The sequence below is a fragment of the Epinephelus moara genome, chromosome 12, assembly GCF_006386435.1.
Source record: "Epinephelus moara isolate mb chromosome 12, YSFRI_EMoa_1.0, whole genome shotgun sequence".
NCBI classification, from domain to species: Eukaryota; Metazoa; Chordata; class Actinopteri; order Perciformes; family Serranidae; genus Epinephelus; species Epinephelus moara.
In genome coordinates, this window is record NC_065517.1 from 9,281,688 (window position 1) to 9,303,085 (window position 21,398).

A 21,398-nucleotide genomic window follows, 5' to 3' on the forward strand; every position below is an offset into this window, starting at 1 on the left:
GAATGTTCTTCCTCTGTTGCCCCAGACCAGGGGTCGGCAACCTTCGTAATCAAAAGAGCCATGTGTGACCAAAAATAATTTTAAAAAAATCTATCAGGAAAACAGCTGCAAATCATATTAATAATGAAGTTAATGCAGCTTATTAAATATAAATTAGCCTGTCAATTACAAATAGGTCTAAATGAGCATTCATTCATTCATTCATTCATTCATTCATATGTTTCACCACCAGGTGGCACTGTAGGGGACTGTGATTTATTGGAACTTAAACCTTGCAGAGTTGGCACTAAAAGCAAACAAGTCTCTTCAAATACAGTTAAATTCTGTTTTCTTGTGGAAGAGCAACTGGAGCCGTAGGTTGCCTACCCCTGCCCCAGACCATACAACAGAAATAAGAAGTGGACGTAGCCTCCATGACTTCACCCACTGGCTTGTGGACGCATGTTTTGAGGCCTTAAGTTTGGCACTTTGGCCGTCGCCATCTTGGATTGTTGGGTTTTTTGGAGCCAGAAGTGACCATATTTGGATGAGAGGGTGGAGCTGACTGAGAGCCTGAGGACACCACTGGGATAGAGACTTGTCAGTCACAAGGTAGCCACACCCTTTATCATCTATTTTACTCTAAAAAGGACCGTCATCGACAAAATGAAAATCATGCTGTATTGAAGAAGATTGAGACCATAAACTCATTAAATCAAGTGAGAGGTAGGGTGAATTTTTCACAGACTTCTAAACAATTGGACTTCTTTTTTTTTTTGCAACCAGTGGAGTCACCCCCTGCTGGCCATTAGAAAGAATGCAGGTTCAAGGCACTTCTGCACTGATTTCAATTTTCAGACCTGGGCCCAGTACTTCAAGGACTTTGATAGGGATCAGAATGATCCAGATCAAAGAATGTTGTTTTGCTATCCATGATCAGCTAATCCATCTTACTTTTATGCTGGTTTTTCAAAACAACATTGGTTCACCCTGATCCGGATTCAGATTTCCAGGATAACAGTATCCTAACAACCAGTGCTATAAGTAGAATTACATATCACAATGTAGTCTACTAGCCACGTTAAGAACAAGTATAGTAGAAGCTTGGGTTCACTTTCTGTGTTTATTTGAAGAGACAATTCCAGTTGTTGGAAACTACCTTTGACTGTGTCATTGCAACTACTATAAAGTGACGAATGAAGGTTAACATTAAGTATTTTTGTTTGATATCAACAGATGTTTGGGGGTTATTTTATGGGGACGAAATCCTTTATCCAGTACTGTAAGGCTTAATAGGTAACCTAATGCCTACTTTTTCTATTTGGTCACTGTAATGGCTAAACAAGTCACGTGCTAAATCTGAATAAGTGTATATATATTTGACCAATTTAAAGGTTTTATAGCACTTTGTTCCTGTAATCCACCCTTCTGCTGCAATCAGGATACTCCTGATTTTTTTGGGATCAAAGGTATCCCAGCCACCCCACTATAAAGTTTTGAACAACACATACTGGAGGTTTGATCCAGATCAAAACAGAAGCTGGATTATGTGATCGAATCTGATATCAGAATTTCTGTTTTTCTTTTGGACAACCCATCTTCAAGATTTGATTCAATCCGATAGCCAAAATCCGATCAGATTACTTCTGAACACCTGGGCCCTGTAGATAACCCCCTGAGCCAGACTGAAATATCTCAACAGCTTTCCAATATGGGGAAATAAAGTCAGGATATTTCCTTTTAAACCCAGACCAGAGCTCTCAGCATGTTGCAGCAGGTATTTGTCTTTGATGGAAAACACCTGCTGTGTCATCACTAAATGTAGTGTAGCAACACTGGTGGGTTCAACCACCAGAGAGCAGCAGCAGCTCGAAATTTCAATCAGCACTGTGAATATCTTGTTCATCTACTTCCATTTTGCAGACTGAAACTCTCTCTCTCTCTCAGTATCTGGATTCTGACTAATTTAAAAAAGTTTCCATTATTTTAAGATACTGAGTCATGTTGAGATAAGTTAGTCATTATTTCGATAAAGGATTGTTTTTCTTCCATCACACAGGCAGAAATGGGCTTCCATACTTGTATTACCCACCTTTAAGGACAAGTTAATCACTGACAATTATCCGGAGTGATTTGAGTGCTTTTATTTCACAGGAACAGCAAAAACACAAGCCTCTAGAATTTATATAAAAATAGGTCGATGCCATTCTTTACACAAGTACAGAATGGTACGATAGAGTTCCTCACTTTGAGGCAACATGAGAAAAACAACACATGCTGCTTTAATAAAATATTTTCACTGCTACAATACGTAGCATGTATGGAGCGTAGTGCATTGCACTTTTATACTAAAGAAACAGCATTCAGTCTGCTACATTTTCAAGACTTCATCAGATCGAGTCACTTTTAATGCTTAAGATAAAGGCTGAGTTTGGGATGAGCTCAAGCAAGCTTGCCACAGTATGATTCGTATGTAAGCAGATTTTTTTCTCAGTTTTCACTTTGTTTCTGGGATGAGAACTACGATGTGGACTCAGTTTGAGTCAAAAAAAAGTCTTTCTAATCTAGAAGGAGATGTGACTGGTCCTGTGGCTCTGGATGAGAGGGATCAGTTCAGACATGTCTGTGATGTGTGGGTAAGTATTCATGACTTGCTCCACCATGCTCTGAGGGAAGAGGGTGCTCAGCTGGCTCCTCAGGCCCTTCCTCTGCTCGCTGGATGGACTCTTGGCTCTGCCCTGCACCCATGGGTCCCTTGGTAAGCTGTGGCTCTGTCTGTTGGAGTGCTGTCTCGAGTACTGGTTCTCTGAATAATAACCAGGATGCTCCCTGTTATGTGGAGGCAGAGTTGGACAGGAACCCCATGCTGGGTGGTTCTGGTGGTGGGACACCCTTGTCTCCTGGTGAGCACACCTACAGTGGCTGCACATGGGGCGTTCGCAGGACACTGAGCCGTTCTGATGGGGGTAGTAACCTCCGCTCAGGCAGGGCCTCTGGGTGTTCCCGCCATAGGACCCTGATGAGGAGTAGTCGTCGTGGCTCAGGCTGTAGCTGGCCACGCCACTGCTGTAGCTGTGGGGCACATCATGGATGTAGAGCCTGGACATGGAGCTGTCCATGGAGCTGAAGGCCTCGTCCACATCCGGGCTCGGGCAGAGGTGCAGGGTGGTGTTTGGCTGGCTCCTCGGGCTGCTGGTGTCTCTGTGATACAAGAACTGCTCGCTGGGTGAAGCCCTGAGGGATTGATCATCTGCGCTCAGGGGCGGAGGAGGGGTGGATGAAATGTATCCGTGCTCCGGCTGATACACAGCAGGGCAGCAGTGTGTGTCCTGCAGGCTGGGTTTGGGCGAGAAGTTCTTGGCTCTGTCTCTCAGCGCTCTCAGCTCATCGGCCACAGACAGCTGTGACTGGTTGGCCCGCTCTGGGTGGTAGAACTTGCACTTGACTCCGTAAGTACACTTCTTTCCTAAAAGAAAGAAAGAAGAGATTATTTCTGGGCTCCGCAGATGTCAACATGTATCTCCTGAAGAAACTGTCAACACAGGATGTGTGTGTCTGAGTGCGCTGCGAGCCCTCTCTTCCTGTCTGCACGACTGTAAACACACTTTGCTTCACACATAAACCGGCTGTAACCTCGTGCTCTCTTTGTGCGGACAGACTTTACTACTGTAGAACTCTTTGAAGTGATCCCCCGGGTGTCTCTCTGGCCCAATCACTGACTGACAGGCGGGCAAATAAATCACTCGTCAGCTAATCTCTTCATGACAGATGGGTTGGCCCTCTACAAGTTTCATACGCCTCAGTCCGGAGTCACTGAGGAGTAAGGACGGACAAGAAAACAGCACCCCCTACTGGCTCTACACCTCTCTGAAAACGCTCACTTATAAAAATGCTACTAATAAGAAAGATAATTATGTGTTGAAATCAAAGTTTCAGTGAGGCACAACTTCCACTTTTCAGTTGACTTGACATCTTGAAACTCCAAGTGGGGTGATGTTCCTGGACTTTATACTTCCTCTATGGCAAGACGAAACACTTTGGTGTTGTGAAATCTTTTCTAATCCAGTTGGATAATTTAAAAAATACACTGTGGTCAATCAGACAGTGTCTGCAATGCGGCCCCTGCTGAGACCGGATGTCAACATGATGTCAGAAAGACGTTGTTGACTCTTAATGATGGACAGATGTTAATAAGAATTGCTCCTCTGGTGCATTGGTATGCGGCCCACAGAATATACACAGTAGTCATGTCAAGGAAAGTTTTACAAATATAAAACCTCCACGGTTGAAAAACTCATAATACAAATCGTCATAATAGTCAGAATGATCATTCTGAGCATGTTAGCATGCTGGCGTTAGCATTTAGCTTAAAGCACAACACAGCTAAGTAGAGCAAAAATGTACTGCAGATAGTTTCCCTAAACTGGTTGTCATTGTACTGATTTAATCCCCTGGGAGAGTACGAGGAAGTGTAACCTGAGCTGTTGTATCTGTTGCTGGGTGAAACAGAAGAGTAAACCAACCGTAAGGACAATGCTGCAGCTTGTTGTCTGGGGTCCACGGCTTCTTCCGCAAAAAATCATCAATGGTGGGGCCGTTCCTTCCCAGAGGATCATCTGGAGGCATGAACCTGCAGCAGCACAGAGACACAGTCAGGATCAGGCGATATCACATGTGACATTTTGGGTCTCTCTATCTACTGTATGTGTGGAGAATAGGTGCCCCTTTTCCCTCTGCCCCTACACACTCCGCACACACCCCTGCATGTGTACAGTGGCCCAAAGCTGCTATCAGACTTACTTGTCGTTAGCGAACGTGTACATCAGCAGCCTCTCCTCTATGAACTTCTTCCACTTGGGGTTCTCCGTCTGCAGGTCACGGTAGTTGTCGTTGGACACAATGATGCCGTCGGAGTCGACAGCCAGCTTGACGATGTAGCGGTCATCGTAGCACACCACCCTCTTCCCGTTCACACAGCGGGACGGCGTGTACACCAGGATCTTCCTTCTCTCCAGCTCGTGGAGAATATGTTGATCTACAAAACCAATAAGAATATTGTTGTTTTATTGTTATTATAAGGCTTATTATTACAAGCCCAGGGCTAGCAATGATCTGGTCTTTCTTGTGCCTGAAAAAATCAAGAATGTCTACGCTTTAATGGTCATCTCAGTAGTTTGGTGAAGCACATTAGTTAGTTCAACCTGACTGTGCCATTACTACCTTTAAAGTATGTTACCCCCCCAAATTTCCCAGGGTGCACTGCAGTTTTCAGGCCTAGACCTTTTTAGGTGGGTTTCTGCCAGGAAGTTAATGGCACATTTAAGAAATGGGGTTTGGGGTTCTCCACTAGAAGATTTTGGGCATCGAACACCTAATTTTCTACATTCCGGTGAATTTTAATGCACAGTTTTGTGCCTGTTCTGCATCAATTTATGATCTAAATGTCGTCAACTTCTGTTACCTTCATGTTTTTATTGGTGGGGGGGACAAATGCACTGCTAAATATTAAGGGGCAAATGTCCCTTGCATCCACTGCTGCTGTCTACACCTATAGACACCTATATAGACACAATATAGACACCTTTAACAAAAAAAAAAAAAAAAGCAACAGATTTTAGGTGTTTTCATTTAAATTAAATGATTAAGAAAATGTTTGTGTGAAACTTCTAATACTGGTAATGATTCACCAAAGTCAGGTTTAAGCACAACAAAGCTTGTGCACTTTGACCACTTCACCCTGATCACTGGGGGCACTGTCCACTTTGAAGTGCAGGAAATACTTAGTTTCCTTGTGTATGAATACAAGTCAGTAAGTTTGCAGCTTTTGCACCAACACACGGCTGAGCAGATTTGACCCATCACTACAAAGGCTGTATTGCAGTTTATATATTATATTAAATTGCTGAGGTGCACAGAACACTGGAAATCTATCTTCAGGTCTAGTTTGATCATAAATAAATACATATCCTTATTTATAGATCTATTTTTGAGCTCATGATCAAAAAGTCACTTGAAAAAATAAAATAAAGTTAGTACTGAGAATTGTTTCGTTTTTTTCCTGTGTGGAACCATTAAAAGGTTAGTGTATGATTGTGTCTGAGCATGCAGCACATAGTCATGTTCCATAAACATAAGATAACAGCCACGGAAATATTAACGTAAGAAAACAAGTCTGCGCTGGTTGTAGGGACAACCTGCACGCTGCAGTCCATATAAGCTTTTATCTTTATCTTAGTCTGCTTGTTTGATAGTGAGCTTTACACCATGATCATAAAAGGTGTGAAACTGCACTTGGCACCGAGAACACTTCCTTATAAACTGCTGGTGATCGCTTTCAGGAAAGAAGATATTTTTAGCCAACTTGATCCAACATGAGCAAGATACTGGATTATAGTTTTGGTGGTTACACTTCCTTATTGTTTGAGATGTTTTCATGGGCAATTTGATACTTATTTTTCACTGTGGAACTGGGTGAAACTCATCAGATGGACTGTCGTCACTGGAAACCAAACAGGATGAAGATAACCTGCCTGAGTGGCCTGTACAGTTGCAAATATGATACTTGTTCTTATTTCCTTGATTTTTGGTGATAAGGAATTCCTACTCAGTGTAATGGCTTCTATTTTTTCTTCCGTTTATTCAAATGAATCCAATAGTTTTTGCTGTGAGTGTAAAATGCATCATTTTACTTAGAATTAAGAGATGAAGAACAGCAAAACTGATATTTTCTTATATTAAAAATATTTGTACATTAAAGTGGCTGGATTATTTTAACATGGTTATTGATTATATAGTTACATTTTTTTTTTTTTAAGTTAGTTTCCTGATCAGCAATTAATTTGTCATTCAAAAGTCTTTGTTTCAGCCCTCATATATGTTTAACATTCTGAACATACTGTATTTCATTAAGTTTGATGGTTAGATTATCCTCAGGCTGGTGAACAGCCGATAGGAGTTTGGCTGTAATTACAGTCACCAAAATATGGGAGCTGATGTTGGGACTCTGTATCTAAAGGCTGTGTTTGCAAGTTAAAGCTAATCAATATTCATCTTGTATTAACAATAGATTAAATCACAATGTTTAAGGTGAAAGGGGTCGAGATTTAGTTCCCTCAGCTCCATTGAACTTTTCAGCCTCTTTTAGCTTTTTGTTTAACTCTGCTTCCATCAACCTTGTTTACAGCTGCAACTGTTTTAGAGAAAAACCTTTGATAAACTCAATGTACACTACCTGCTCAGCAGCAAACAGCAGACAGAAACAATTAGAGACTGGCAGGTGAACACAGTGGAGCATGTTGCAGCTCAAGCCTGAAACACTCTGTTAGAAGCTGCATGACGTGCCTGTATAAGGAAGCTGGCATGTCAAACAGCCCAGTCACCACAATAAAATTTTGGCATACATACATGTTACAGTCACATGCTTTATCTGTATGACGTATCTCAGAACTCAGTTTCTCATCAGGAGGAGGAGGGGATGGTTGATGGTGTGACATATAGATGGGCTGTCTGCAAAGCAGCAGATGGCACAAGACCACTGATCCATCCAAAAGCGGATGTTTTTTAATGACAGTTTGGGACATGTCCAGCTGTGTTTTTAGCGACCAAACGGTCTTTTTTAACAACAGTTTGGGACATGTCCAGCTGTGGTTTTAGCGACCAAACGGTCTTTTCTAACAACAGTTTGGGACATGTTCAGCTGTGTTTTTAGCGACCAAACGGGGGCTTTTTTAACAACAGTTTGGGACATGTTCAGCTGTGGTTTTAGTGACCAAACAGGGGCTTTTTTAACAACAGTTTGGGACATGTCCAGCTGTGTTTGCAGCCACCAATTGGGCATTTCAAACCAAAAAATTATGTTTTTCTAACTCTAACCAAGTGGTTTTTGTGCCTAAACCTAACTACAAGTTAACCAAAGCACTGTCACAACATACAATTGAAACTGAATTGTAAAGAAACAGAAAACTTCAACATATCCACAATATGTAAAATGTTGGTTTGCAGTAACGTAAATGCCAACATTTATTCTGTGCAGTTGGGTTCTGTCAAATCCTGCTCTGCTACAATGCTCACACTGTTGACACAAAATTTAAGTGTGGGTGCATCCATGAAAGAAGTTTAAATTCTGGTTGGTCCTGATTAACAGTGCTTTAATCAGAAGGTTATTGTTGTGTGGCACAGTCACCGCAACATTTCATTCATTGTCTATAAACGACCTGCAGCTATGTTAACTGTGATGTTAATATGACATCACAGTTGGGTGAGGTCAGACTTGAGCCCAGAAAGGAGAAAATGTGCACACAAACTCTGATTTAACTGTCCTAAAGAACACAAATAGCATGTGAGCGGTGGCACTTCCCTTAAACTGACCTCACAGGGTGTCAGAATGAGCAGACAGTGCCACCTCAGCTCAGTCAGGTGACCTTACCGGTGATGGGTGCCTCAGGTCGCGGCTGCTCCTTCCTCCACAGGGGAACAAACACGGTGATGTCTCGCATCCCTTTGTCCCTGAACCAGTTCACTGCCAGCTGAAGGCCCTGGCACGAAAACACCTTCTTGTCGCCATGGCTACAAAGACACAGAAGCTGGAGTCAACAAAAAAAAAACGACTTCTTCTTTTGTGTTTCTCTGCACGTTATGCACACACACGTATCTCTTCTCCCTTTTTGAGGAAGTAAACGGTGTTGCAAGGCTCAGAGTTCTCTAAAACACAACTGCAAAAGCATAGAGACGAGTAACTTAACGCAGAACTGAGACTGTTCACGTGCACTCTGTAGCAAAGCGTGAATCTCTCCTTAATCCTAAAATTAAATTTTACTGTAAATGATTGTGCCTTACGAAACAGCGGCAAGATTTTTATATTGAGAAACTAAAGTTTTCTCACACAGCAAGGAAAACCATGTCTGGCAGCATTTGGTAGAGTTATCAAATCTAAACCCTGATAATAACTTATCAAAGCTTCTGATCAGTGAACATGATAGGAATACACCAGTGCCGAGAAGTCCTTAGAGCTTTGTACATTTGAGAAAAACAGAATAAGGGCTTATTTTTTGGGAAAAATGATGGACGGCTTTAAAAGTATTTTTTAAAATGTTACATCCCGAGGGAAGAGTCATGGCTGATATTTTATAGCAGTTTACACATTTTCTTTGACGTGATAAGATCTTGAGTGAAGAAACAAGGCCTCTATGTTCATGTTAACCCTGAAGCATGACATTTCCCTGAACTAGACCTTGAAAAAGTTATTGAAAGAGAAATGTGGAAATCATGATCATAACTTGCCGCAATGTCTGACCTGTTATCAGATCTGTTAGTACATCTGACAAACATCTGTTCTCTGAAATTCAAACCTGCTCTAACACTTGCATTACCAGGATGCATTCAAGAGCTACTGCAGAAGTAAACTGGATCGTTTTGCCTGCGGGAGAAGGTAGAAAGTGTATGTGTGTGCGTGCACGCACACTGGGGATTCCCCTCTCACTCTCAGCAGGAAGTAGCGAGACACTTTGCATACAACAGGTAAGAAAGACGAGGCTTGGCATGAGGTAGTTAATAGATTCCGAATACGTGTATCTTGCGTAACTTAATTGGTGCATCAAGTTGACTTTGAATATTTCCTTGATACTTTATTCTTACAGTAGCTCTTTACCAAATATAATCAGTGCTTTCAGAGAGCTGCACATTCAGCGAGCTGCTTTATTTGCAGACTTGGTGTATATTTTATTGCTTGAATGGGCCCATAAGTTAAGTTAAACATTGCCCATATTAGCTTATGAAAGCACCAGACACATGTTAAGAGCAGAGCCATAATGGAAACAAGCAGTCATAAGGAACTAACTGTCTAACTAATAAAATAACTAATAAAATGTGAGAAATCAAATGTAAAACGACTCATTCTGAAGACTGGTGCCTCTGCAAAGTATTTTAATGTGGTCATATACTGTTGGCTGGTTTAAAGTTGCAATAATTGATTTTTCTTACTTTTTTTTTTAGCCACTTGGGGTCAACACAACCAGCTGTAAACACTTACATTTAAACATCTTATAAAGTTGTTGTAGCTAATATGTTAGCATATTTTTGCCTATTTACACATCCAGTAGCACAGAGCAACATTAGCATTCATTCAGTCATGTTTTTGGCCACCTTGTGAATGTAAGTCAGATATTATATGTGAGACTGAGTAAATTGGTTTGGGTTTGGATACTACAGATTTATTTAAGAAATTGTTACACACTAGGGGTGCTAAGAAAAATGTGAGATTTTACTGGGTAGGGAGGGTCCAACAAAAGATGATTCTGACTTTAGCAATGTTAACTGTTAACCTACTTAAAATTTTTTTGAGCAGTTATGCAAGTTGGTTTTAAGGATAATTTTGCTAATCTTTAGTTTACTGCACTGTGCACCACCTAGCTCTGGTGGGAGCAAATGATAGCTAGCGGCATCACTCATTCTGCGACTACTACTTGTAACACCATCTTGACCCAGCAGCGTTGCTCTGGAAACATGTGCCCACCCTCTGGTCTCCAAGGTCACCCTGTCCCAAGCAGAGTAAGCAGCCGAATTTTGAACCACATACCCTCTTTAGCATTGTTAACTACTGCTAGCTCTGTTAGCATGGTTAGCAGTGTCAGCACGGCTAGTGGTGCTAACATAGTTAACAGTGCTAAAGGGGGGTTTGGGGCACAAAATGAAGTCGCCTACTCACTGGGGCTACTTGGGGGGGAAACCAGAAGGTGGGCGCCATTTTTCCACAGTCATGCTGTGCCGCCACTGAGACAGAATTACTAGCAAATGAGCCGTCCAGCTAGCTAGCTCCCACCCAATGCAGGTGGCGCTAAGTGCAGAGCCGCCAAGGCTAATGTTAGCGAACCAGTGGAGATCGGAGGGTGGGCCAGTGGGCACTTTTTCCGCATGTTAACACACTTAGCCCTCTGTTTGTAAGCAAAGCTAACAGAAAATAAAAGGCAAGACATTTCCATCACAAAATATTAAAACATCACCATCTCTAAATGGATAGTGCTTTGGTGTCGGGCTATCAAAAGCAAAATTAACAGAAACTGACATTCCTAATTGAGTTGCATTATGGGAAATGTAGGAACCAATGTTTTTGGAGGTTGAGCTCTACCTGGGACTAACACTCAGCATTATCTCATCTGCTGCTTTTTATAATCTGTCTCTCACAAGTCCTCCAAATTACTCAAAGTGCAATACTGAATCAGATCAGGATAACTCTGACACCAACAGGGAAACAGAAAGAAAAGTCTCCCCTCTGAGATTTCATGCCTGAGGCCGGGCTAAAGTTCAACTGCATCTCCTGAGAATAAAAAGTGTGACGGAAGTACCTCAGCCCTCGTCCTCTTTCCCCTCACTTCATGTCCTTACAGGAATATGTGCTGTGAACACATTGCTCTTTTGTTTTCTATTCTGAATTCATATCAGGTCCTCCTCCCACTTGCCCTGATTGTTGTTGGAGCAAATTTCGATTCAGAACTTCCTTGTTACTAATTTAGGTCAGGAACATAATGGTAGCTAACGTGTGATTACGTGATGCAGGAATGTCATTTCAGTATTATGTTACACATACTGCAAGTCATGCCGAATAGGAGAATCATCTAGAGAGCTCGAACCTGATGGTGACATTAAACATGTCACTTTGCCCTTCAGGCGCTAAATAATCTTGAAGTGAGTGGAAGCAAAGAGAAATATATAGGTACGCCTTTTGTTTTCACTTCCCACATCTTTAAAGAGGAAGTGTGGTGAAATCAAATCTGTGAAGTGAAACACAATTTGACACAAATAGACACGAAAATAGTGCAGTCTTAATGTTATCTTTCCATTATCTTAAATTCAGTTATACACATGTATGATCATCTCAGTTATTCTAAAGCCTCACACCTGAGGAAAGTATTTTTTCCAGGAAGTAAAGAGAAAGAAATGTGAAATATTTGTGAAATATGTTTGGCTTGGCCAGAGAATAAATACCAGCTGGAAAGTGGTTGAAAAAAACTATGTACATTTAGTCAAGCACTGTACTTAAGTACAACTTTGAGATACTTGCACTTCACTTAAGTATTTCTATATAACTTTATACTTGCAGTGGCAGAGCGAGCACATTTGGTGCCCTAGGCAACCTTCCCCTGGTGCCCCAAGCAAGATTAAATGATCCAACAGCATATAGAGCAATTCAATCAGCTCCAACCTGACTAGAATTAAAATCCTGCTAATGTATTAAGGCCTCAGTTTAATCATCAGATAATGATGAAATAATATGGCACTCCCCAACAAATACTTTTGATTCTTTAGGTACATTTTGCTGATAATTCTTCTGCACTTCCTTCTTCCTCCATTACTGCAGCTGCTCATAAACATACAAAAGACATAAGACAAGCAATGATAGATGTACTAAGTTGACTCACCTCATGGCCACGTTGCTTCCATCAATAACCACTGGTCTGAAGTCAGCAACTTTTTCTCTGTCTCCTCCAGGTCTGGGCTGGGTGGGACCAGGGCTGCAGCCTCTGGACACCAACTTGGGGCTATTTGGGAGACTTTTGTTGCTGCGGGTGTGGCAAGTCTTTATCAGCTCCTCCAGGATATCATTGGTCTGTGCGTCATGGCGGAGGCTCTCCAGCACCCTCAGTATGTCACTGTGAGAGTACCCCAACTTGAGAAATCGCTCTACCTTGGCGTGCTGCTGCTGGTCCATCGTGGAGGCTGATTCAGAATGTTTCCTCTCCTCTTGACTTCTCAGGTCTTGTCTGGCTTGGGGAATCCTCCTCGCCTCCTTATTGTGGGCCCGTCTCCACGGCAACGGGTTGTGTTTTCAAACGATTGACAGGTGTCAAAAGAGGATAGAGGCAGAGTCAACCTCTGTGGCTGTAAACACAGGAAGCAGAGCTGCGGTCACACAGGGGTTTTTGGACAAATCGATGAGGTTTGGCGCCCCGCTGATAGAACCTGCTCTGGTAACCACAAGCTCATGACTGCCAACGCAAGCGCAAACACCGGCTGACGTCATGCTGGTTAAGAAAGCCCCTGTCATACACACACACACACACACACACACACACACACCAAGAGAGGTCCACACTGATCACTGCTCTAATTTTATCTCCAGTTTCATTGAGGTCAGTTACCAAAACAAACATGAATGGAACTGAAGTGTGAGTGTGGGTATCAATGCAACAAGCCTCACCCCATTCCACACATGTTTTATTGCTTTTTCTGGAAACCCCCTGAACTTCATGGCCAAAAGAGAGATCGCACTGATGTAAGGGAGGCTGACTCAACCCCACTTCTTTCACTTTTCCTCCCACAGCAGAGCTATTCTGAGCGCAAAACTTTAACAAACTTCTCACACACTACAACACTTGAAACACTGAAAACACAAAAGCACTGTAACGGTGACCGAGAAGGCGTGCTGGGTCTATCACTGTAGACGAAGCATATCCATCATGCTTTGAAGCATTTTTCATTCCCAAGTCTTTTTGATCCCTTGCTATGCAAGATGGTTTGATTAGCTTTTACTGCATTTGATGTGTCAACTTGACATTTGAAGTATGAGGAAAAGAGGTGTTTTTATTCTCAGGCGTCCCTCCCTGTGCACGGGGCTTGGCTTTGCAAAGGCTTGCTACAACCTGCACCAAACCACATCCTTTGCTGCTGAGTTCAGTTCATCAACAAGGTCCTCAGACTCATTTTCTACCCTGAAAATGAAATGATTATCTCTGCTCCATTGTCTCACAAACTCCAGCAACCTTTGCTCTTTGCAACACAAGTCAGCACACAATCTCACTGTGGTACACTTGTCTCTCCCAATCCAACAAGTCTAAACAAGACCAGACAGACGGCTCTGCCTGAGAAATTCACATTAAAACACCAACAGCAGAGCTACATTGTCACATGACCCAAGTTGTCTGATTCTGTACTTACACATTTAACAAGTGCCGGATCGGAGCATGAGTGTGTCTGTCCCGCTGTGCCTCTGTGTGTATGCTTCTCTCAGTCAGTCAGTCAGTCGCTCTGTGTGAAGCTGCTCTTATTACTCAGAGGAGGAAGTAGCAGCTCGCTGCTGAGAAAAGGAGAGCCTCTGTGACCAGCCTCTGTGACTCTGTATATGTGTGATCACTACTTCCTCATCTGGAGTCAGGGCTGATCTAGGAGCCTGAGGGATTTACTTCACCCTTCTTCTTTCTCAGCTCTTCCTGTAGTGTGGTGAAATATATGCTGACTGAATGTCTGTGACAGAGCAGCACCAGGAGGAATGTCAGGGTTAGACTGAGGCATCTGAGGTTTTATTAGTCATTCATGCTCTGTATATTAATTTTATTTTAGTCCATGTCTTCTGGCACAGAGTTCGATGAGAAGATTGACACCACTCTCTGTCTGTCTGTTTGTCATGAAATGATCTTCAGCTGCAGATAGTAAACATAAAACACAACAAAACACAAGATACTCACGTTCAGATTGACGTTCACAAAACCACACAGTGACGCAAAGTGTCACAGTTTAATCTTCACGGAATCTCAGCAACGACAATAGAGTGTGAAACCTGATCAATCGACACTCATACAGATAAATAAATACTGTCTACTGTCAGTCAGCTGAACAAAGACAACTTTGACTGAGGCTCCAAACAGCTGAGTGAACAGGGCTGTCACACAGACGGCTAAAAATAGCTGAGCACCGTGTTTGTTTTTAGAGGATGGAATTTTCATCATAGTTTGATTATTTTTATGTTATTGTCATTATTATTGAGGGTAATTTGAAACCATAAACTGACACACGCTGGGGACACAGTTAACCTGAACTGACCTTTATTCTGAGAACTGCAATGATCCAAGTGCACAGACTGTGCTCACACACACACACACACACACACAATGTGGATCTCCATACACACCCATTTACTAGCTCTCCCAGCATGCAGTTTTTCTTTGATGTTGAATAAAGCTGGTGTGTCTACAGAGACAGAGGCAGGACAAGGGAAGCATGAACAACAGTAGGAACAGGAAATGTAAAATTCACAATGAAATAGCAGTATCTTTATCTAACCAGGATGTTGGACATGCAAAAAACTAACCAATGGGCTTTCAGTGTGTGTGTGTGTGTGTGTGTGTGTGTGTGTGTATGTGTGTGTGTGTGTGTGTGTGTGTGTGTGTATGTGTGTGTGTATGTGAATCTAGGAGGGGCAGAACAAGAATCTGTGATGAAATTGCTGATTGGAATTTTTCATGTATACTTCAGGACAGGCACGTTGTGAGTTAGCGATTAAAGACAGGTATAGAACACTGTGTTTCAGGAAATATATCTGTATATTTTCCACAATATTAGCCCACAACACAGAGAATTATTCTGTTTTAATAGAACGTTTTAGCAACATATTGTTATATATTTAAATCAAAAAGCTGTCTGTCTCATTACAAAGTAATACCGGTGTACCAGCATTGTAAAAATACATCAGAAATGTTTGTTGTTATAATGATACACAGACTTATCCCATTACAAGAAACCTTTAGTTTATAAGTTGGTATGTTGTCTGAACAACAAACTTCCATAGCTGTCCTTCTATTGTAAAAAGAAAAGATTAAAAAAAAATACTCCAGTCAATGGTAAGACACTGTAGCCTACATTAGTAATACAATGAATTGCACCATGACTGGTTATGTGTTAACATAATTTGGTATGTAACAATAATGAGAAAAGTAAAAACATAACACAGAAATAGCTTGTGTATTAAGTTATAATGATAAAAGTTTCTTATCACAGTGAAAAACTAGTTCTTTTGTAGCCACGCTCCCACCGTTTTTAGCTGGATGGATTGAAATTTTGTACAGATATTCATGGTCCCAAGAGGATGACTTCTAATATTTGGTGATCCTCTGACCTTTCTTCTTGCGGCACCAGCTGGTCAAAGTTTTCACTATAAAGTTAAATATCTCAACATGTTGACTGCTTGTTGAATCAGAACAACAATTTGTGCAAACATTCATGATAATAATGAGTTTGGTGACATTCCCATTAGCATTAGCTGTACTTTGGGTGCTTTCCGAATCACATACTTTTTATTCTAACTTTTAGTATGTATTGCAGCTGCCCTTAAAAAGTACATACTTTTGCATGCAGTATACACACAATTGGGACATACAACTGTGTCATGACATTATGCCCTGAACTTTGACCCTCTTGGTTTTACATCCATTACCTTCGGGATAAAACAAACGCCACTTACCGAGCTCAGTAGAAACAAAAATCAACCGGGAGATCTGCTGTTGTCACTTTGTGATGTATGTAGTTTAACTTTAATGTTAACTAAGTTATAACTACACAGATTATAGATTCTAACATATTATATTTGTGACAGTGAAATTACATCTGCAGTTCTGTCATTGTTATTTTTATAGCTGTATGTCCTTTTGTTGTTTGTAATATTCATGATTATTTGATTTTGATTTTGTTCACTTAAACCATATTCCTACTAGAATTATTGGACAATTATTGTCATCAGTTACTTGAATGCACTCTTATCCATCATTGCGACATTGCTGTCATCTGTTTGTGGCTCAGTCAATGTGATGAACCTTCCCCTATTGAAGGCTGTGGGTTGTGGGTCAGACTAGCATACTTTAAAATCAGATTGGATGTAGTAGAACATCCTGGTATTTTTGGCATTCTGCATTTGACATATGTATTGGGACATACTAAATCTTCTTCTGGCATACTATATAGTATGGTAGTATTTGGAACACTCAGTGTGTGTTCAGTGCTGAGTTAGCAAGTGGTGCTAACAAGAGCATGCTGCTAACAGGCTAAACTAAGATGGTGAACCTGGTGTACACGAGGCCTGTACCAGCTAACCATGAGAATGTTAGCATTGTCATTATGAGCATGTAAGCATGCTGATGTTGAAAACAACACTGTGCTCACAGTAAGCAGAGCCTCAAAGAGCCTCAAAGAGCCGTTAGCATGGACTCTTAGTTTTGGTTAGTCGTGGTGGCTGCAATATGCTGATGTGGAAATAAGCTAATACAATGAGGAAATTAATTTTCATTTAATAAAAAAAAAATGACATGGAAAAGAATAGCACACTTATCAGTACAAGATAAATAAACAAAGTTAAATACGCTTTGCCAGCATTAGTCAGGACTGTGCCGTGATATTGTCTCCAGTCAGATGATTCATGTTAGACATAAGTTGCAACACTTCTCTGCCTGCAGCTCCCTCTCCCAGCCTTTAGCCGTCACTCAACCACCCAGCTATCATCATTTGGTTCAGGAACGCCTACAATATGTCGTAAAGCTTGAGCGCCATCGGCTCACACCTTCCATTACAGGAATTTAAGGCATTTAGCTGTTACCCAAAAGACGACTACAACCCAACATAACAGCTGAGACTCTAATACATATGCTAAACATTGCCAGGGTTGAGTAATGACTGAGTACATTTACTAAAATACTGTTCTTAATGTCAAGATAAAATTAAAAATGCATTGTTAACCCTTTTAGATCACATCCCTGGTCATATCGTGCACATATATAACGATATATGACAAAAAATAACGTAAAACCCACTTCTTTGTATTCTTATATCAAAACCCAGTCATATTTTCTTCCTGTAAAACAAAAAATATTGCGTGCTTACATACATATTTACCAACCAATTTCAACTAAAAATACCAGGGCATTCACCCATAAATCAATCTGCTGTTAGCTAGCTAGCTAACCAGCAACAGTATGCTATGTCCCAGGCCTCTGTTTCCAACAATTAAATCAAATTACCTCCAACATTATATTCCGCATGGGAATCCCGCCTGCTAATCCTGTTTCACTCAGAAATACATCAAGATACTGAAGCTAGATACTCTCGTAACAGAGTGCTGCAGGGATGACATCTTTTGTAGGCTGATGTGGAAGTTAGCATCGTCCTGACGCTAACGCTCCAAAAAGCCAATGGAATCTTTCCATTCAATTTTGGATTATTGCAGAAAATAAGCTCTGTGACAAACAAAAGTTTATGATGCTTACACGTTTAATGGTATTCAGCAAGATAATCTTTATAAATGAACACCACTTTTATGATTTGTTTTTTAAGCTGTAAGGCAGTAACCAGAAGTAAAATGCTACCATTCAGCTACAAATGGACTACATGATCGCACGATCTAACGTTGCCACCACAAAGACACTACCACTCTGTTAAGTGTGTCAACCACAGACCTTATTTCAGTCATTTTACCAAAAACCCATTAAAAAAATCCACTGACACTCTGAGATGAGGGAACTGGGAGTGCTAAAATGCTAACTCATTTCCTGGTTTTAGGACTCATTCCTGCACCACTCTATGCTGTTTCATCTGGACTTTAAGTAGGCCTACAGTTTGAGTGAGTGGAGAAGCCTATTTGTACTCTAAATACTCCACTGCATTAGGAAATAAATTAAGTAATAATCTCTCTGGAGGGACTGTGCTGCCTGATGAACTTTCATTTGAAAACATTTTACTCTAGTAAAATATTGAATGGTTGTACTTGTAACAGAGTATCTTTATAGTGTACTATTGCCTCTTGTAGGCTTTGTTGGCTACTTTCTCATTACTGACCAGTATGGAGGTCAAAAGGTTAGGACTCACGGTTCCTTTACTGTACAGTTTTTGTTAAAAGGGGCCTATAGGATACAAAACTGGAACAAAGATCACATGTTTTTTGCCCCAGACAAACGTGCAAATTTCAGCAATTTTTTTTTGTCCATATATATGGTGCTTTTGCTTGTTAAGAGCCAGTCTAAAGCAGAACTTGGTGATAGAGGATTGTTTCTGTAGCTTTTGCATAGGTTGGATAACAGGCACATGTTAATGACATGGTGAATCTGGGCTTGATCAGGTGGGACCTGTGGTGTCCCCATGGGGAATAGTTTCTTTTCACTAATTCACTAAACTCAGTGTGAGTAAGAGTCACAAGAGTGATTATTCTGATCATACATTTCACTTCCTCCAATGTTATCTCCTCAGCCGTAGCAATGACTATTCCTGGTCTTAATCATATCTAACAACCAAAATCTTTTCAGATGGAGGTCCGTGAAGCGGAATCTCATCACATGCCTGTATGTAGCTTAATGTGGGTCAGTTTAGTGGTCCTTGACATGAAAAAGGTTGAGTACTACTGCTACTGAGAATACTGTTGCTTCTATATGTTATTAAAAGTAATTAAAAGCTGGTCACATCTATTCAAGTAAAATAAATAAGACAGCTAGCAAAGCATGACTACATCATGTACAACATTCACAAGAGTACCTTCATGAGTTATAGCAACAGCTTGACTTGTGTAGCAAAGCAAAAGTAAAACATTGTGCACTGGTAGGACTGTGTCACTCACTGCTCCTCAGAAGCACTTAGTGGTTAGGTGCAACTGGTTTGTCACTATGCTTTATGTTTTCCAACACATTGTGGTTTGGAACTTTCCACAGATAAACAGGTTAAATGGTAACAGATTAAAATACCATGACTGAGTGTGAAGGGGCATCCTTGGAAGGTTCAGTCATTCACAAGAAATTGTGGCACAAAGTTCCCCACTTAGTGAACAACTGTGCGGGCAAATACTACAGAAGTTTAAGAACATTTCTCAATACACAAGTGCAAAGAAGTTTTAGATTTCACCCTCTACAATCCATAATATTGTCAAAAGATTCAGAGAATCCAGAGAAATCCCTGTGCATAAGGAGCAGGGCTGAAATTCAATATTGAACACCTGTGACCTTTGACTGCTCAGGCAGCACTGCATTAAAAACCAACATGATTATATAAAGGATATCACTACATGGACTCAGGAACACTTTGGAAAACCATTGTCAGTATACATATGTTGTCACTGCATCTACAAATGCAAGTTCAGACTCTACCACGCAAAGTGAAAGCCATATATCAGCAACATCCAGTCCACACACAAAGTGGGAAAGTGTGCGGTGGTCTGACGAGTCCACATTTCAAATTGTTTTTGGCAAACATGGACGTTGTGTCCTCCGGTCTAAAGAGGAAAAGGACCATCCAGATTGTTCCCAGCTCAAAGGTCATAGCCAGCATCTGTGATGGTATGGGGGTGTGTTAGTGCCCATGGCATCATGGGTAACTCTCACATCTGTGAAGACACCATGGATACTGAAAGGCGGTTTTGGAGCAACATGTGCTGCCATCCAGGCGACGTCTTTTTCAGGTGCGTCCCTGCTTATTCCAGCGAGACACTGAGACACATTCTGCACGTGTTACAACAGCGTGGCTTCGTAGTAAAAGAGTCCAGGTACTAGACTCCTGCCTGCAGTCCAGGCCTGACTCCAATTGAACATGTGTGGCGCATTATGATGCACACAATAAGACAACGGAGACCTCGGACTGTTGAGCAACTGAAGTCGTATATAAAGCAAGAATGGGAAACAATTTCACTTTTAAGACGTTAACAATGAGTGTCCTCAGCTCCCAGTCACTTACTGAGTGTTATTAAAAGAAAGGGTGGTGTAACAAAGTGGTAAAAAGGCCCGTCGTAACTTTTTCGAAACATGTTGCAGGCATCAAATTCAGAAACTGTGTATATTTATGAAATAAAGTTTGTCAGTTTGAACATCAAACATCTTGTCTGTGTACTGTATTCAATTGAATGAAGATCAAAAATAATTTACAAACCATTGCATTCTGTTTTTTTTAGGTTTTACACAGCGTCCTAACGTCTTCTTAAATCAGAGGTTTTGATTTGATTGATTGGTTGGTTTTCTCAGTACAATTACATTCAAAACCTTTGGTGCTCACCCTTGAACTGCATTTACCATTTATTGTGCTTACTGACACTTCACCTGTCTACAGTCCTTGCACTTGATACTGAGACTTCAAATGCTTTCACCAGTCACACTTCAACTGATTTCAAATGGTTCGAGCACCTTTATTTGAACTGAAGCCTTCAGCCTCTTTCAGTGCGTACAATGTAGCTGACATGTCAAGTGCTTTCATTGTTTACATTTCATTGGACACTTTAAACCCTTTAAGTGCCTCAACGCCTCAACTCCTTTGAGTGTGTCAGCCTCAGCTTTAAGTTTTAAGAATTTCACAAACATATCTTTAACAATTTATGAATCTATTTACACCTCAGCAGCAATTTTCTAGTTTTCTACCTTTTTTTTAGCGAACAGTTGGTGGTGTAAAAAGAAAGAAGTAATACTGACCTTCCAGTAGGCAGAGCGAGAGAAGACATGACTGCTACACAGTACACCTACACTGTGTGTGTGTGTTTGCATAAGTGGACGTCCTTAACAAGGTATGTGTGCATGACCCTGTCTATGGAGGAATTTGGACTGACAGGAGTGTATGACAGCTTCTACAGGACAACCCACCATTCAGCTTTAACAACAGCTCATTTGACATTCTTGCATTCCTTAAGTTAACATACTGAC

The 21,398-nt window shown here is 41.1% G+C and overlaps 1 protein-coding gene across 2 annotated transcripts; it reads right to left on the reverse strand.

Moving 5' to 3' along the window:
• Nucleotides 1-2,107: 2,107 nt before the first annotated feature.
• LOC126399030 (probable ribonuclease ZC3H12D) lies at nucleotides 2,108-21,259 on the reverse strand. 2 transcript variants are annotated; one of them, XM_050058754.1, is made up of 6 exons: nucleotides 21,171-21,259; nucleotides 12,393-12,852; nucleotides 8,405-8,544; nucleotides 4,780-5,014; nucleotides 4,503-4,609; nucleotides 2,108-3,445 (listed from the first exon to the last, which is right to left on the reverse strand). In XM_050058754.1, the coding sequence occupies exons 2-6, from the start codon at nucleotides 12,680-12,682 to the stop codon at nucleotides 2,544-2,546; spliced, it is 1,674 nt and encodes a 557-aa protein (XP_049914711.1). In that variant the 5' UTR covers nucleotides 12,683-12,852; nucleotides 21,171-21,259; the 3' UTR covers nucleotides 2,108-2,543. The 2 variants fall into 2 exon arrangements, with proteins under 2 accessions (XP_049914711.1, XP_049914710.1); XM_050058753.1 differs by lacking the exon at nucleotides 21,171-21,259 and adding an exon at nucleotides 13,909-14,081.
• Nucleotides 21,260-21,398: the final 139 nt, after the last annotated feature.

Coding starts and splice junctions, on each gene's coding strand:
- LOC126399030 (XM_050058754.1), bottom strand. CDS start 12,682: ATGGACCAGCAGCAGCACGCCAAGGTAGAGCGATTTCTCAAGTTGGGG. Junction 8,545..12,392: donor GGAAGCAACGTGGCCATGAG/GTGAGTCAACTT, acceptor GTGTCTTTGTAG/CCATGGCGACAAGAAGGTGT. Junction 5,015..8,404: donor ACCTGAGGCACCCATCACCG/GTAAGGTCACCT, acceptor TTGGTTTTGTAG/ATCAACATATTCTCCACGAG.